Source organism: Colletotrichum godetiae (assembly GCF_030913485.1).
Source record: "Colletotrichum godetiae strain CBS 193.32 chromosome Unknown BDP55scaffold_94, whole genome shotgun sequence".
Classification (NCBI taxonomy): Eukaryota; Fungi; Ascomycota; class Sordariomycetes; order Glomerellales; family Glomerellaceae; genus Colletotrichum; species Colletotrichum godetiae.
Genome location: NW_026851342.1, coordinates 27,922 through 44,200, shown reverse-complemented (window position 1 = coordinate 44,200; position 16,279 = coordinate 27,922). Strand labels below are relative to the sequence as shown.

At 53.9% G+C, this 16,279-nt stretch overlaps 6 protein-coding genes across 6 annotated transcripts; 3 read left to right on the top strand and 3 right to left on the bottom strand.

The window, feature by feature from the left end:
- Positions 1-635: 635 nt before the first annotated feature.
- Positions 636-2,542, bottom strand: BDP55DRAFT_439371 (pre-mRNA cleavage complex II protein Clp1). The gene is made up of 4 exons (XM_060567576.1): positions 2,329-2,542; positions 1,445-2,240; positions 1,119-1,385; positions 636-1,027 (listed from the first exon to the last, which is right to left on the bottom strand). Exons 1-4 carry the CDS (start codon positions 2,362-2,364, stop codon positions 756-758), a joined length of 1,371 nt encoding a protein of 456 aa, XP_060422147.1. The 5' UTR covers positions 2,365-2,542; the 3' UTR covers positions 636-755.
- A 786-nt stretch (positions 2,543-3,328) lies between these two features.
- Positions 3,329-3,954, top strand: BDP55DRAFT_567353 (uncharacterized protein; the record flags this gene model as incomplete). The annotated part of the gene is made up of 2 exons (XM_060570586.1): positions 3,329-3,386; positions 3,479-3,954. 2 exons carry the CDS (start codon positions 3,329-3,331, stop codon positions 3,952-3,954), a joined length of 534 nt encoding a protein of 177 aa, XP_060422146.1.
- A 555-nt stretch (positions 3,955-4,509) lies between these two features.
- On the bottom strand, positions 4,510-5,804 carry BDP55DRAFT_567395 (argonaute siRNA chaperone complex subunit Arb1; the record flags this gene model as incomplete). The annotated part of the gene is made up of 3 exons (XM_060570588.1): positions 4,510-5,626; positions 5,682-5,699; positions 5,758-5,804. 3 exons carry the CDS (start codon positions 5,802-5,804, stop codon positions 4,510-4,512), a joined length of 1,182 nt encoding a protein of 393 aa, XP_060422145.1.
- A 1,497-nt stretch (positions 5,805-7,301) lies between these two features.
- BDP55DRAFT_439259 (uncharacterized protein) lies at positions 7,302-8,334 on the bottom strand. The gene is made up of 2 exons (XM_060567575.1): positions 8,146-8,334; positions 7,302-8,088 (listed from the first exon to the last, which is right to left on the bottom strand). The coding sequence occupies exons 1-2, from the start codon at positions 8,247-8,249 to the stop codon at positions 7,521-7,523; spliced, it is 672 nt and encodes a 223-aa protein (XP_060422144.1). The 5' UTR covers positions 8,250-8,334; the 3' UTR covers positions 7,302-7,520.
- A 546-nt stretch (positions 8,335-8,880) lies between these two features.
- Positions 8,881-10,186, top strand: BDP55DRAFT_567343 (inositol polyphosphate kinase; the record flags this gene model as incomplete). Its single annotated transcript, XM_060570584.1, has 2 exons — positions 8,881-8,954; positions 9,070-10,186. 2 exons carry the CDS (start codon positions 8,881-8,883, stop codon positions 10,184-10,186), a joined length of 1,191 nt encoding a protein of 396 aa, XP_060422143.1.
- Positions 10,187-10,893: 707 nt separating this feature from the next.
- BDP55DRAFT_685819 (uncharacterized protein) lies at positions 10,894-11,424 on the top strand. Its single transcript, XM_060576478.1, has one exon. The coding sequence runs from the start codon at positions 10,925-10,927 to the stop codon at positions 11,183-11,185; it is 261 nt and encodes an 86-aa protein (XP_060422142.1). The 5' UTR covers positions 10,894-10,924; the 3' UTR covers positions 11,186-11,424.
- The last annotated feature ends 4,855 nt before the right edge of the window (positions 11,425-16,279 follow it).

The following is a 16,279-nucleotide window of genomic DNA, read 5'->3' as shown; positions in this document are numbered from 1 at the left end:
GAGAGAGACGAATGAGAGACCTAGTTCCAATAATGGCGCTCAGCAAGTCCTCTAGGTCTTTCAAGTCTAAGTACCTGATGGCCAAGGGCGTTTGCCGAGGCGAAAGCCGAGCCTAATCGTCATCGAAGTTGATCACTCATCAGTCCTTACTCTCAACCTGCCAGTCATTCCTTGCAGATATATAGATGTGGTGATCTAACGTTTCCTTTTCATCAGGCTTGACGCTTGAGTTATATCTGCGCTAACGAAAACGCAACTAATGATAAGTCGAATTGGTACTTGAACAGTTGGCTTAATGTCTGTCGGGCGGAAAGGGGTTTCTGATGTTATGTTGGTGGCGTCCAACTAAGATGTATATTGGCTAAAGACATGCAACTGTATAACTCACAACTCTGTTCAGTGATTGTCGGCGTTGGTGGCTGTGGTCAGAGAAAACTCAACAGAGGGAAAGTGTCTCAAGTCTGGACAAGGCAACTAAACCAGAACTAGGTACGAATGGCGTCCGAGCTGCGTAGACTCTCCAGTTGGAAAGAGTGATTGAGTCTTTGGCCGGTACGAGAAGAAGAGACTAGCTGAGCCTCATCCTACAGAACCTGGAAAGTTGTTTGCTCAAAAGCTGGCAAATACGAAGAGCTGACTCGTAATCGAGCAGGCAGTAATAATTTGAAATACCAGAAACAAGGCTGTAGAGTAGCAGAGAGACAGCAAAAGCCTTGGCAGCAATGGCGATGTAAAGTGGTATCATTGAAAATGTCCTAACCCAATAGGTTGATAAACGGCTCGGGCCACTTGCCCATCAACAGCGGCCTATCCCCCAGTCGACCGCTCACCGGCGCCAGAATCCTCAACTTGCGCTTCTCCTTGTCAATGTCGGCAATGTACACATACCCCATCACATTAGCCGTCCATATCGTCTCTGGCGAATCCTTGACCGAGGCGTAGACGATGGCCAGTGTCCAATGGGCCAGGAGCTGCGCCGGGTCCACGCGCATCAGGCTCTCGTCGGCACCACCGCCGTACATGGCGTCTAGTTGGGCAAGCAGAGTCAGTAAATGATGGTCTTTGCTTCTCAGAGGTTTCTCCCAGGAAACAGAGGCGTTTGAAAGACGATAACTTACCGTCTCCTAGTTTGTATATCGTCAGGCTGTCAAAGTCAACTTGCTGCGTGGCGGGACTGAGCGTCTGGCCGATGCTGCCGAAGAAGTACTCCTTAATGGACGCCTCGCAAGCCTGTTGCGTGTAGCCCACGTCGCGCTCTACCACGCCTTCTGACTTTTCCAAGAGGAGGATACTGTACTGCTCGCCGAGGCTGGTCCTTTCCATTGAGAAGCGTTTAGCAATTTCGGCGTTGAGACTCGCTGAGCCCAGCACAATGATGATGTTGACTGTCCTCTGTTAGCACCCGCAAAAAGAAACAGTGCCGCAAGGGAAGGTGGAAACATACCCGAGAGCTCCTCCACAACATGCACAAAGTTCTCCATACCAACCTGGTTGGTCTCCGTCACGGCCGGCGTATCGATAATCATACCCGACCCCTTGACCTCAGGATCCTGCCCCAGCCTCGACGTCACAGTCGCCGCCATCTTACTCACGAGCTCCTTGTACTTCGCCGGGTCCTCCTCAGAGCTCGCATGGCCATAGTAGTATACCAGCGGCAACTTCACCGGCACCTGACTCGGTCCGCTCGTCGGCGTAGTACCCCACCCATCAACAGCTTCAACATCCAACAACGACCCGACGACGCTGGCGCTCAATGTCCCGGGCAAACTCAGCATTCCCTCCTTGGGATCCGTATTCACCACCAACGGCTGCGCGCCCACTCTTGCAGCATAACTCGTCAGCGTCCTCGTCAAGCTCGTCTTCCCCGTCGTAGGCGGCCCACAGACGGCGATCCTCGGGCCTTCCCTCCTCTCGGCGGCGGCGCGCTGGCGCATGGCGGTGAGCTGGAAGTGTAGGTTCAAGACCGAGTTTGCGGGCGAGTCTTGCGGTTTGGCGTACTCTGCGACGGACTCGTCTGCCAGAACGCCCTCGACCTCGAGCTCGCATCCTTGCAGGGTGAGGATCTTGGATCTGGTGCCGGCAAAGGTGTAGATGTGCTGGAGGGCGAGTTCGGTGCCGTCTTTTTCAGCCGTGCCGGAGAGGAGTTTGAGGGTGATTTGGGTGTCGAAGGCGACTTGGAAGCGCCATTCCCAGAAGGGCTGGAGGCGGATTGTGCGGGTTTGGTTCGCGGACGTCGGTTGCTGTGGTGGGTGGGTGTGTTAGCTGGGTTCTTAAGCTCTCTCGATGTGGTTTCAAGAGGAGACGGTGTTTTTTTTTTTTTTTGCTTACTGGCGCCACGAGGTGGCCCAAACCGGGGATCGACATGGTTGGATTATTCAAAAATCATAGGGCGTCGAGCACTGAGACTAGTAGGCGTTGCGACTTCTGGAGGGTCGAAAAATCGTCCAAAATGCAATAATTAGAGTCGTGGAAAGTGGCCGCCAACGCGTACACTGGGAATTTCAATTGGGGGACCTTGACATCACGGCTGGGGGATGCTGGAATGGTCCGTGCGGGAGCTTCCCACACCTGGCGGGGGTTTATTTGGCGGGGCTGCGATTCTCAGGGCCGTCGTCGCTGTCGCATGCGGCTTCCATGTTCCTGCATATTCTCCCAGGTTTAGCGGGAGTGAGGAAATTGTGCGCATCGCGGATACTTCTCCGAGAGATTACAAACTTTTAGGTAGTTGTATTGACATCGACAGGACTTCATTCGATAAAGACTTTGAAGAATGAGTGCGGTAATCATCAAAGGCACATGACTATCAGAAGCAGCTGCAAAAGTCCAGAAACATCGGCAAAAGCGCACGATCCAGGGATCCACCCACCCCTGTGCGGCGATGCCCCTCAGGAACCTGTGCAACCCACTTCATATCCCCCCGGCTGCCTCCGCCTCGGGGGCATGTTCTTCCGCAACAACCAATCATCTCGCCGTCTTACCTCGGACCTAAACCAGCAACAATTACGCAAGCCCCCCACGCCTCACCAGCCGCTCGCGCCTCACCCCAGCTCCGCCACCCGTACCACCCGTTACGTACCAACCGTACCCGGCTCAATTACTTCGCTGCCTGCTGACCTCACCTGAGCCTGCGGGACCGAAACCTTGAGAGGCAAAGAGGCGCAAACGTCACCTTATTTGCACCATCCAGTCACCCACCATTTACTCTTTTGCAAAGGCATCCTCCAGGAAAAGCGACGATTTAAATCACTACAACAACACCGCAGAGACCCCCGCGAGTCTCTTTCCACCACTCCATCCACACATATACACGAGCATCACGCCCGTCAGAATGTGTTCCGCAGACATCTTCCTCGGCCTCCTGGCCCTCCTCTTCCCGCCTCTCCCAGGTACGTCCCCCGCAATCGCGCATTCCAGCGCATTCCCACAAACTCCCCCATCGCGCATCGAACCATATCTAACACGGTTTGCTCTTTTACAGTCTGGGTAAAGCGCGGGATCTGCGGCGCAGACTCGATAATCAACATCCTCCTCTGCCTCCTAGGCTACATCCCAGGACTCATCCACGCCTGGTACATCATCGCCAAGTTTCCCGAGCCAGACTACGAATACGACTCCGTCCCTCAACAGGATCGCGAGGGCGGCAACGGCCGCGTCACATACGTCTTTGTCCACGGCAACGGCAACGGTAACGGTCCTCACACCCAGCAACCCCGTCAGCAGCCCCGCCCCTCGCAGCACAACGGCAAGGGCGGCGGCGCCGTCGGATACGGTACTACGAACAACAGCAACAACGCCGGGGGGTCCTCCAGACAGCCGCAGCAGCAGCCTCAGCAGCAGCCTCAGCAGCAGTACTCTGAGCAGCAGGGTGCTGGGGAGGGAAGCAGCGATGGTGCCGTGCCGCCTAGCTATGCTGAGGTCGTGGCTGGAGATAACAAGATTCAGACCCGGGATTAGAGCAGGATTGGCATACTACAGTGGCGTTGTGAAGTCTTTGACTTTGCTGCTGCTGGTTCTATCCTCTGCTACCTGAATTTCTGTCTATTCTTTACAGCTTTTCTGGCTTTCTTCGCTTAGGCTTGCCCGGCTTGTTATTCTACTTGCGGTTATTGTAAATTGGTTCTGGGTTGTATGAGCGCGAGGAATTTTGGATCCCGTTGCCATGTGGAGTTGGGGGGTTTGACGAAGTAATCACGTTTTGCACGAGTTTTACGCGAGACACTGGTGGGATGTATCACTGCATTATCCATATACACTAGGCACTAAATCCTCTAAATTCATCTATATGAAGGGGTATCTTGGTCCAATCTTTCCGAAACGCCGATGCCTCCGTGACGTAGCTACCTCGGAGGAAGTCTAATTCAATGACCCGTTTTCAGCCTCAAGCCGTAACCTTGCTCGTGAGCCTTCTATCCAGTGACCTCCGTTCTCCCTGTGACAGGGTCAACTCTGGTACTAACGTGGTGATAGCCAGCTATTGTTCTGTCTATCTCGACGAATATTCGCAGGCACCTATTTCCCAATCGTGTTCTCCTTCCCAGTCTCCTCGTCTACCTTGATGGCCGAAGGGGCAGGGCGCTCATTGGGTACGGGCTCCTTGTAGTGTCGCATGAGGTTCTGCGGCAGGAAGCTATACCACTCCACGAGGACCTGACCAGCCTGCTTGATGAACTTGATGCCAATGTTGAGCTCGCAGACGCAGAGTTGTAGCTTGAAGCCTGGCTTCAGACGCTGCAGGACTGAGTCTTCCAGATAGAAGGTATCTCGCTGTCCGTCAGACAAACTGATGTCGTCTCCATAGTCATAGCCATCCTCAATGACGCAGGGCTTCGTGACAATTATTCCAACGGGCTCAAATCGATGTCCCTTGCCTAAGAGGATGCTCCGGGTGAGTTTGCGCGACTCGTTTGTGGGCCGGTGAATAGAGATGATCTCGACGCTGCACTCCTCCTCGCCGATGACCTCAATGGTGCCATCTTTCAGGCCACTGGTAGCGGCATCATACTGCTCCTTGGTGGCAGTTATTGCCATGGTAACCTTAAAGACGGCTTCGGGGGAGAAATCTTCTGGACGCTGGAACTCATCGCGGTCTCCGAAGAAGTAAAAGTCCTTGCAAAACAGCTCCGACAGCGCCAGGTTGAATTGACCAGGGAACCGGAGGAGAGCTTGGTGAGACAACGGTAGGTCGACTTTGGCCTTTTGGCAGAGATCCAGAGCTTCCTTGACATTGGCGTCATACTCCGGGCATACATCATGCTGGAGGATGTAGGTGAGAAAGTTCTCAATCAGGCCAACCGCCTTGCCCATGTGCGCGTAATTCCAGGCCATCTCTTTGGGCAGAGTCTCGGAGCAGAAACCCGCGACTACACCGACAAAGTCGACATCCCAACCTTCAGGATCATCGTCGTTGTAGAAGCGAGCGCCACCGCCGGAGCTGTGAACCATGTCAATGGCCGTTGCCTCCCGCTTCTCAGCCGGTGTCATGTCCTTGAGATCGGCATCAATGTTGCCGCCAAACATGCGAGGGGTGGAGTCGATGCCCCCCAGAAAGAGATACTTGTTGAAGATCTGATCGGAAGCACCTAAACGGCGGCGAGCGCGGTAGCGCTGGATGCATGATTGGATGCGTCTTTCTGTTCGTTAGTTGGAAGGTAAATGGCCATATGAGTAAGGAATAGTCTTACTCGGCGAAGTTCAGGTCTCTGTAAGCCCACGTCAGTGATTGCCCAGGACTAGTGAAGAATGACAAGAATCGCTTACAGGCTGTAGACATTCTCGCGCTCCTCTTGGGCTTCGGCAGGAGTCATGGGAGGGTCGGCATAGAATTCTGTGAGACCCAGTCAGCAAAGCACAGCCGCGATCAATCATTACCCAATGAAATATACCCTCGAAGCCAGTGCCGCGATACTTGTGCATGGCAGTTGGGCCGCGGTCAGCTGTGCTGGCCTTTTTGCCTGCCATGTTGTTGTGATGTTCTTGTTTATGTTGGAGATGGATGTCTTATTGCATGAGAAGAGGAAGAGCAAGTCCCCAAGATGTTTGAGAATGAAGCGGAGAGGATCAGGTTGATTGTATTGGAAGTGAAGAAGAAGAGCAGAAGCAATTCATTCACGTTAGGGATTGAAGTCTTGAATAGTCCGCTGGAGAGCGAGGCAAGTACGGACTAGGTATCTACCTATACAGAGAAGGCGCGTTTCTCGTTCTTTCCACTTTGAATTCTATGCTCCTCCACTTTCCACTTAGAAAAGAAGGAGGCAGACTGTATCGCCACCTTCCTCACCTTACAACTCACATCAGAGCACATTTAAAGAGAACTGTACTTCTAGTAAGAGATGCATTCTCAAGCCGGTTTCTGTTCCGCGCTGACACAATCCAAATGTTGCTAAACAGCATGGGATACCGTCTTATCCTAAGAAACAACATGCGCAGATGGCAGAATCGATCTAAACTTTGCCTGATGTGAGAAACCATGCGACCCAATCACCTCAGGCACTCCCAATTATCGGAGGCCTACTGCAAACGATCTTCCAGACAAACGCAGACGGCGAGCCAATTGTCTCCGAGAGTCTGGGTTGCTCAGGGGTTTGCAACGTGAAAGCGCGGCGGGTTGGTGGGAAGTCTGCGTGCCGTACGTGCCTACGTGGGACGCGGCACAATATCATTGGAATTGTAGGATGACTTGCATTTGCAGCGCGGCTTTTCGCTTCTTTGAGGCGAAAAACGTGAGGCGGAGTTGACAATCATCATGCATGACAAGTCCCGTCGCATTTCGTATGGCGTGCGCCGCAGGAGGAGGAAGAGGAGGAGGATGGATGATGACTGACCAAGGCGGCGGGCTGCATATTCCATTTGCTGCGTGGAAAGCCCAGCTGACATGATTCGGTCCTGTCACAGGAGAGCGGGAGGGGAACTTCTCGTGCGCTGGAGAGGCAGCGGTGAGACTATTGAATGCAGCCAACACGAAATGACCCGAGTAGCTAGTGGTATTGTAGAAAAAGATAGATACGGGCTGTTGGTTCGATTTGGATATCACAGGCGAGGCGATGCACCATTTTGGTGGTGGTGTTGGTGGACGGTATCGTGACGAACCTGTCCAACGGTGTGATCCAGATCTTCGGCCATGGCGAAACTCGCTACTGGTATTTCGTGGAATGTCGCCGCCGATTCACAAGACACAGTCATACCGTCCAGGTCATTCAAATTCGACAAGTCGAGAGCGAAGTTTCCATGGAAGCCAGAGTCAGACTCGGAAAGATACGCTGTAAGCGAGGTCACAGATAGATACCTCAGTCTATTGACGACCAGGGGGGGGGGGGGGGGGTTTAGCTTAGCTCGTTGGCAACGACGCCTTTGATCAAAGCCTCGACTTGCTGTGTCGTGCGAATACGTAGTAAAGGGAAGATGAGCTGCGCCTGTTCAGACCCATGTTGGAACTTTGGAGCAAGGTTGAACAGATGGGGAGAGACTAGGAACTTGAGTAAGGCACTCGGCCGACTGTGGGACAGGCGGTTGAGGCCCATGGCTCACGGAGTGGCTCGAGTGTGGGATGCCAGTGGTTCGTTCATGTGTGCGCCTGGATGTGTGAGCGACATGGGCCAGCGGCTGGACAAGGCGGACTTTGAGAGGAAAAGGGCTGAATTGAAGCAAAAAGGTGAGAGAGAGGAACTTTGGACGAGTTCATTGGTGATGTGGCTGAGCAAGATTCGCAGCTTCCGCCACCTTTTCGGTTCCAACGTGGGATTCCCGCAACGGCCGGCAAGGGTCTTTTTTTGGAGGGGCACACAGGGCCTGGAGGGTGGAGGGGGGCGGAAGACGAAGTAGCGTCGTTTCGATGGATGGGAAGAGGTCCCTGAGAACAGAACAGCGGGCAGCGGGGTGGTTGTCTTTTTGCGTTTATTCTGGTCCCTTTTCCCCTTCGTTCCATCCCGTGCCATCCACCTTACCCCGTGGTAAATCATGCCTGCTGCTGCCACCAGCACCTTTGCGACGTTGTGTCCTTGTTCTTCCATCCGTGATCTTCTCAGGCCGAGTTGGAGGAGAGAGAACAGCGCTGATTGCCTTCTTTTGTCCGCCAATAGGTGGCACCTAATGCTGTTCACGCAACGTCAGGTACTTTAGGGAGGTACTCCGTACTCCGAAGATACGTACTCAATAAAACCCTCCCTCAGACCTTGGGGGGGATGGGGCGCGGCGATCCACTGTAAAAAGTACCTTGTGCTGCTGAAAGTACCTGACACTCCATCTGTGGGCATCACAGTACCTGAAATCAGTTCGAGGTACAACACTACACTGCCGAGGAGGTACGTACCCTTTCGCGAATGGCATTCTCAATCTCGCTCTCGCGCCCAAATCAATTTGGCTGCCAGCGCCTACCAAACACACTCATTCATTCATCGTGTATTCGTGACTACGCCTCCTTCTTCCTCCTCCCCCCTCCTGTCATCTAACCTTGTTCCCTTGTCACCGGCCTCCCTCCCACACCTCCGGACCAGACCAGCTGCATTTTAACCTCTCCCCGTCCCCTTCATCTCGACACTGGAGCCTCGTTTCTTCTCAAGTTCTCAACACTGCCGATCCACTAACCTCGCGCCTCCATTCGCTTCCCTTGCCAAGCCGTCCCGACTGCCGTTTTCCGACATCTACTCAAGAGACAGCGCCAAAGAAATAGAAAGCCAAGAAGACAGACTCGCGCAGATACAAACCAGTTCGCCACGCCGCGCTACGACCATCTGGCATCACATCCGTTGCAAAACTTTCCAGTTACCCCGACTTTGACGCGCCAGGCACATCTAGGATATCCCCTGGGAAAGCGAATAGCCCATAAACACTCTTCGACACACACCGATCCTCTCTAATTCTTCAAACTTCCCCAGCGCATACAAGATGAGCAAAACAAAGATCCCTAACCTCCCTGATCTCTCTGATCTTATCGATTACGATCATACTGTTGCTGGCCAGTAAGTAATTCCTTTGCCTCGCGTACCTCGTCTTTGGCGCCACCCTTTGCCGACGAGGTGCGCTGCGAAGCGCTATGAAAAAGGCAAAACTCTAACATTAGTTTGCCGCCTTCAGTGCTGGAACCATGACCACTGCCGATGGCACCATGTTCATCAAGCCCTGCACGCAGGCAGAGCTCGACTTTTACCAATCCGCATACTCAGACCCCGCGCATTCCGACTTCAAAGAATTAATGCCTGAATTCTGGGGAACCTTGAGCCTCGTTGACCCTTTCGAACTCAGCTCTGTCGAAGACGGCGTTCCCGGTCCTGTCGCTTCACCCGAGGCTAAGAAGGAGCTCGAAACCTCTGTTACCGGACAGCCCCCGGCCGATTCGCACCAGGAGAATGGAAAGTGGGTGCAGAACAAGTCAAAGAAAATCAAGACTGATCAGTCGGTCGTTCTTAACAACTCGGGCTGGGGTTTTGCATCGCCCAACTTCCTCGACGTCAAGTTGGGCGTCAGGCTGTGGGCCGACGATGCGCCTGCCGAGAAGAAGCGTAGATTCGACGACATCACGAGCAAGACCACACACGCCCCCCTGGGCTTCAGGATCGCCGGTATGAAAGTATGGCGCGGCTCAACCATGAAGTCCGAGCTGGACCACAACGACTATAAGGTATACGACAAGGACTATGGTCGCACCTACGTAAACACCGATAACGTTGTCGAAAACTTCCGCAAATTCATCTTCAACAAGGCCGCCGGTATCGATGACGACCTAGCGCGCGCCGTTGTCTCGGCTTTCCTCCACGATCTGCGAAACGTTGAACGTGTTCTCTCCTCGGAAGAGAGCAGGATGTACTCGGCCAGCTTGCTGTTTGTCTTTGAGGGAGATGGCGACAAGCTCAGGGAAGCCATTGCGCTGAACAATGCGGCCGTCGACGGTATCGAGGCCGCGGTTGAGGCCAAGCTTCAGGCGGATGGCGAGAAGCCTGGTAGAACTACCCTCCGCGTCGATAGTGGCATCGAGCTGATCGAGGAAGACCGTGTGACGATTCACATTCCTGATGACGGTGACGCTTCAGACTCCGACGACGACGACGACGACCAACTGTCCAAGGTTTTCACTTTGAAACTTATCGATTTCGCCCACGCGCAGTGGACCCCCGGCCAGGGTCCTGACGAAAACGCACTCAAGGGTGTGCGGAGTTTGATCAAGATATTCGAAGAGATGGAAAAGGAAGAGTGAGGCCCAGGCCTTCTCTCCTGCCGGCTCGATAGAAGGTGCTCGGGGCACAGAGGCTACCGGTCCTCGGCTTCCGCAGCATAGCCACCAAAAGTTTTTGCAGGCCATGATTTGTGCGATAAACAAAGACCATCATCTGCCAGCAGGCAACAGACGAGCACGGTTTGCTCAACGAATACAATACCCAGATACAGCCGAGCGGACTTTGGTGCGAATTAGAAGCCACTCCTGAGGAGGACAACAGGCTCGCATCCATGATAACGACCTTGAGATATATCATCATCACACCAGGCGTCGGGGATACCTTGCAAATTCATTTAATACCATTACTTTATTCTTACAATATGCGCGTCTATTGCTTCGTAGTCAATCGTATCACTGCCCTGTGCTAACGACAGGGAACCCAAAGGTTACCCAGCATCAACTATGGACCCTGCATGGAGCCAATGCAGGCTGGCTGCACAGGTAGAACACGGACGACACCTACTAAGATTGCGGGAACCCCACATCCAGATGTTGCTCGGGCAATGCGGGAGGGTGGATTGACGTTCAAGTGAAGGAAATTGGGCGTGACGAATGCTCGGAAGTAGCGGTATCGTCAAGCAGTTGTCATGGCACGATCCCCTGGCTCAAGCACAGCCCAAGTCTAGTAATAGTATATAGTACACATAATTCTACAAAGTAATGCACTGTTCTGGATCTACGGTACTGATCTGAACCATCGCGAATAATTGAACTGAGATGGAAACTCTAGGAGACTCTGTTCTGGAGACTGTGGAGCGATATCTTCTGGAGCTCCACCGCCGAGAATTCGGTACTTGTTTAGAGCTTCGAGACAGGTCGGTGGCTCTACACACCTTCTCATGTTGGTTCCAAGGTCTGCTTTGGCTCTCTCTCTCTCTCTCGCTGTCAACGCCTCTGACTCCCCGTCATATCTACGCGCTCGTCCTTTGCTTGTTAGTTCTCTTTCACCAAGTTACCTTTGAGCATCTTCATTTATGATAAGTCTGATGGTAAGAGATATGGAGAGGATATTCAAGACCGAACAGAAATCAACGAGAAAGTGACGCGAATAGGGAGTTTAAACGAGGAGAAGGCTGCAGAATATCCATATGCAAGACATGGCTACAACTCTGTTTTCTAGAACAACATATTCAAGTGATGGCGCCTACTTCATTCATCTATGGACAAGCATCAGAAGGTCAATCATCAATAATAAGGTAGCTCGAGAGGTTTTTGGCAGACCTCCATGTCCCGTCCCGCAAACAATACGTACCTGACCGAGAACACCGGGTCGGGTGGCGGTTCCAGGTATTTAGTGGGGCGACATCGGAGCGGAAAGTGCTTTCTCCGATGCTTCCCTGTTAGTGCTGTCATGTCTCGGTCGCGCGCGCAGCGTGCAGCAATCTAGACTTTTTTGAGGCCTCAACCAGCGACCATCGCACTTCCGAGGTCCTGTATTCACCCGCAGGTTACCTAACTCTCGACCACTATGGACGATCTCTTGAATCTCGAGCTTCTGTCGCTCGTGTCCAAGGTCACATCCGAACTGCAGAACCATTTAGGCGTTTCCGACAAGACGCTCGCCGAGTTCATCATCGCCCAGCGAGTCGACGCCGAAGACCACGATGGCTTCAAGAAGAAGCTCGCCGGCATGGGCGCCGACTTCCCCCCGAGTTTAGTCGAGAGTGTTGATCGTCTGGTGCTCACCATGCACCCAAAGATGAGGGGCAAAGCAAATAAGAACAGCAACGGTGCCGGCACCGGCGACGAACACCACCACCGCAGCGCCGCAGAAAAGGATGAGATATTCCGAGGCCTCTCGGTGCCCGACAAGCCGGTGGCGTACGATAGCATTGGCGACGGCGTCGACGCCATTGACGATACGTTGGCGCTGTTGGAGGGCCTGGAGGGCAAGGCGCGGAAAGATAAATCGGACTCGCGCAAGCGGAGCCGCAGTCCAGATGACGGTCGCGATTCACGGCGGAAGCGGAGGGGGAGGTCAAGGTCAAGGGAGCGGAGGAAGCGCGACAAGTACCGGTCGAGATCCCGGGAGCACGACGATTTCGAGAGCGGACCTTCGCTGAAGCAGAGGAGTCGGAGACGCAACTACGACGACGAAGACGATGGCCGCTTCAGGAGGGCGCCTGAGCCCGAAGTCGACGATGCGCCTCAGCTGCACAAGGTGTATAGCGGACACGTCACTGGTATCAAAGATTTTGGCGCCTTTGTCAACCTCCATGGTGTTCGTGGCAAGGTAGATGGATTGGTTCACATTTCCAGGCTGGTGGAAGGCCAACGGGTTAATCACCCGTCCGACTTGTTAGAAAAGGGCCAGGATGTCAAGGTCAAGGTCGTCAATATTGAGGCAAACAGGATAGGGCTATCGATGAAAGAGGTGGATCAAGAGACGGGCATGGATCTGTACCCTGAAGACAGGATATCCTCGGGTGCAAATATGCAAGCTTTGGGTGGCGGTGGTGGTCGAAACGGAAACATGTTTGATGATGGACCGATGCCGCCACCACAGCATCAACCTCGCCGACAGAAGAAGCGCATGACATCGCCAGAGAGATGGGAGATTCGTCAGCTGATTGCATCCGGTGTCGCCAAGGCTTCCGATTACCCCGACCTCGAAGAAGACTACAACGCGACGCTGACGGGCGACGGAGAGCTGGAGCTGGAACAGGATGTTGATATTGAGGTTCGAGAGGAGGAACCGCCGTTCCTAGCCGGTCAGACGAAGCAATCCTTGGAATTATCACCCATTCGAGTTGTCAAAGCGCCTGATGGCTCTATGAACAGAGCTGCCATGTCAGGTACTGCACTGGCCAAGGAGAGAAAGGAGTTGAAACAACAAGAAGCGGAGGCTGCGGCGGCGGAAGACTCCAAGGTCGACCTCTCTGCGCAGTGGAACGACCCTATGGCAGACCCAGACAAGCGCAAGTTTGCCAGCGATCTGCGAAACGCCAAGTCACAGATGGCCCAGAGCAAGCCCGATGCTGTTCCGGAATGGAAGCGAGCGGTGGCGCCAAAGGACCAGGCATTTGGCAAGCGGACAAACATGAGCATCAAGGACCAACGAGAGTCGTTGCCCGTGTTCGCCTTTAGGCGGAAGTTCTTGGACGCTGTCAGGGAGCATCAGGTCATGGTCGTTATCGGAGAGACTGGCTCAGGCAAGACGACACAACTTACGCAATACCTCGCCGAAGATGGCTTCGCCAACGACGGAGTCATTGGTTGCACACAGCCCAGACGTGTCGCCGCCATGTCTGTTGCGAAGCGTGTGGCCGAGGAAGTTGGCACTCCGCTGGGTGAGGCCGTTGGTTATACGATTCGATTTGAAGACAAGACTAGCCCGGCGACCAAGATCAAGTATATGACGGACGGTATGCTTCAGCGTGAGATTCTCGTCGACCCCGACCTGAGGCGTTACTCGGTCATTATGCTCGACGAGGCCCACGAGCGTACCATTTCTACGGATGTCTTGTTCGCGCTTCTGAAGAAGACGATGAAGCGTCGAAAGGATCTCAAGGTCATTGCCACATCAGCGACCCTCGATGCCGACAAATTCTCGTCGTACTTTGACGGCTGCCCCATTTTCACCATCCCTGGTCGCACGTTCCCCGTCGAAGTTTTATACTCGCGCGAGCCCGAGTCCGACTACCTCGATGCCGCGCTCGTCACCGTCATGCAGATTCACCTTACCGAGCCTCCGGGAGATATCTTGCTTTTCTTGACGGGTCAGGAAGAAATCGACACATCGGCCGAGATTCTATACGAGCGGATGAAAGCACTAGGACCCAACGTCCCAGAGCTTATCATCTTACCCGTGTACTCTGCACTCCCCAACGAAATGCAGAGTCGTATTTTCGATCCCGCGCCCCCTGGTTGCCGAAAGGTGGTCATTGCAACCAATATTGCCGAAACTTCAATCACCATCGATAACATCTACTTCGTCGTTGACCCTGGTTTCGTCAAACAGAACGCCTACGATCCCAAGTTGGGCATGGATTCATTGGTTGTCACCCCGATTTCGCAAGCCCAGGCGAATCAACGTGCTGGCCGTGCCGGACGTACCGGACCTGGAAAGTGTTTCCGCCTATACACCGAAGCAGCATACCAGTCAGAGATGTTGCCTACGACCATTCCCGAGATTCAAAGACAAAATTTGTCTCACGTCATTCTAATGCTCAAGGCCATGGGTATCAACGACCTGTTGCACTTTGACTTTATGGATCCTCCGCCAATCAACACTATGCTCACAGCATTAGAAGAGTTATACGCGCTCAGTGCTCTAGACGACGAGGGCCTGCTGACGCGCCTGGGACGAAAGATGGCAGACTTCCCCATGGAACCGTCGCTGGCCAAGGTGCTCATCATCTCCATCGACATGAAATGCTCAGCCGAAATGCTCATCATCGTCGCCATGCTTAACTTGCCCAACGTCTTTTACCGCCCCAAGGAGAAGCAATCGCAAGCGGATCAGAAGAAGGCAAAGTTCCACGACCCGCACGGCGACCACCTCACACTGCTCAACGTCTACAACTCGTGGAAGCAGAGCAGCTACTCGAGCCCGTGGTGTTTTGAAAACTTTATCCAGGCCAGGTCCATGAAGCGCGCCAAGGACGTACACGACCAGCTCGTCAAGATCATGGACCGGTACCGGCACCCCGTCGTCAGCTGCGGGCGACACACGCAGATTGTGCGGCAGGCGCTGTGCTCTGGCTTCTTCCGCAACGCGGCGCGCAAGGATCCGCAGGAAGGGTACAAGACACTCATCGAGGGGACGCCGGTCTACCTGCACCCGAGCTCGGCGCTGTTTGGGAAGCAGGCCGAGTGGGTCATTTACCACACGCTCGTGCTGACGACGAAGGAGTACATGCACTGCACGACGAGTATCGAGCCCAAGTGGCTCGTGGACGCGGCGCCGACGTTCTTCAAGGTCGCCCCGACGGATCGGTTATCCAAGAGGAAGCAGGCGGAGAGGATCCAGCCGCTGCATAACAAGTATGCTGGGGAAGACGATTGGAGGCTTAGTGCGCAGAGGAAGGGCGGTCGTGGGGGTGGTGGTGGCGGGACGTGGGGTTAAACCCCCCGGCGGGCATTGCCCAGGGGGAGGGGAGGCCAAGAGAAAGGGAAGGGCGGATGTATGGATATGTGGATGGCGAGGATTCAGGTTGTTATAGCTCAGTGAATATACCCAAGAAGAGAGATCTGATGCACACATCTACGGCATCCGTACGTGTTCTGGGATGACGAAGGCGTCATCCGTGATCCGCGAGGCTGACGACGAGGGGTGTCCAGAATTTGTCAGCTTGGTGTTTATCTTGTTATTGATGTTGCGTAGAATGGTAGCCAAGACTGGAGCACAGAGTCACAGACTCAGCGAGAGCCTCTTCGGAACTCGTTCGGAACTGCCGGGAGAGACAACCCGCCGCGGACTGGACCCGTGTGGTACGCGTGGGGGGGGGGGGGGGGTCAAGTCAGTTCTATAGCCAAGACGTCGGGAGCATAGGAAATGGATCAGTAGAAATGGTCAAGCATCGATATTGTGTAAGCATTCGCCGAATTGACGAGGACTTGGCTTTCATAATGACTGAACCTTGGCATTGTCTTGAGCTGAAGTCCGAGGGTGGCCCTTTCCGGGAGCAGATTGATACCGTATTGCGTGTAACTAAGACTCCAAGACTTTCAGGTCTCACATCGCTGGGGACGACTGGAATGACTCGACTTGACTCGGCCGATAATATGCACAAGGGTAACCGGAGAGGCAAGTCGGAGCCGTTCTTTGCACCCGACTCGGCGATGTAAGTGGTTTGTAAGGGTTCTAGAACGGAAAACTTGGCAGGGTGTCGGATATGCATAATCCGTAGACGGGGAGATCTAGCTTGAGAGGGTCAGTCCTACGGGTACTTACTTAACGCCAGTTCCCTAACGATCTGACGATGGAGGTCGGTTATTTAGACTTTATCGGTAAGAGATGGGAAGTGATACGATCGGAATGACTCGCAGCGGGGTTCTTTCAGTGTTCTTTTCTTCCATCCTCTAGCTTCTCTCCCTGCCTTAGGTAAGGAAGCAGCATCCCGGCAGGCG

Coding starts and splice junctions, on each gene's coding strand:
- BDP55DRAFT_439371 (XM_060567576.1), bottom strand. CDS start 2,364: ATGTCGATCCCCGGTTTGGGCCACCTCGTGGCGCCA. Junction 2,241..2,328: donor TGGGCCACCTCGTGGCGCCA/GTAAGCAAAAAA, acceptor CACCCACCACAG/CAACCGACGTCCGCGAACCA. Junction 1,386..1,444: donor TGTTGTGGAGGAGCTCTCGG/GTATGTTTCCAC, acceptor AACAGAGGACAG/TCAACATCATCATTGTGCTG.
- BDP55DRAFT_439259 (XM_060567575.1), bottom strand. CDS start 8,249: ATGCCCACAGATGGAGTGTCAGGTACTTTCAGCAGCACAAGGTACTTT. Junction 8,089..8,145: donor CTGAGGGAGGGTTTTATTGA/GTACGTATCTTC, acceptor TTGCGTGAACAG/CATTAGGTGCCACCTATTGG.
- BDP55DRAFT_685819 (XM_060576478.1), top strand. CDS start 10,925: ATGGAAACTCTAGGAGACTCTGTTCTGGAGACTGTGGAGCGATATCTT.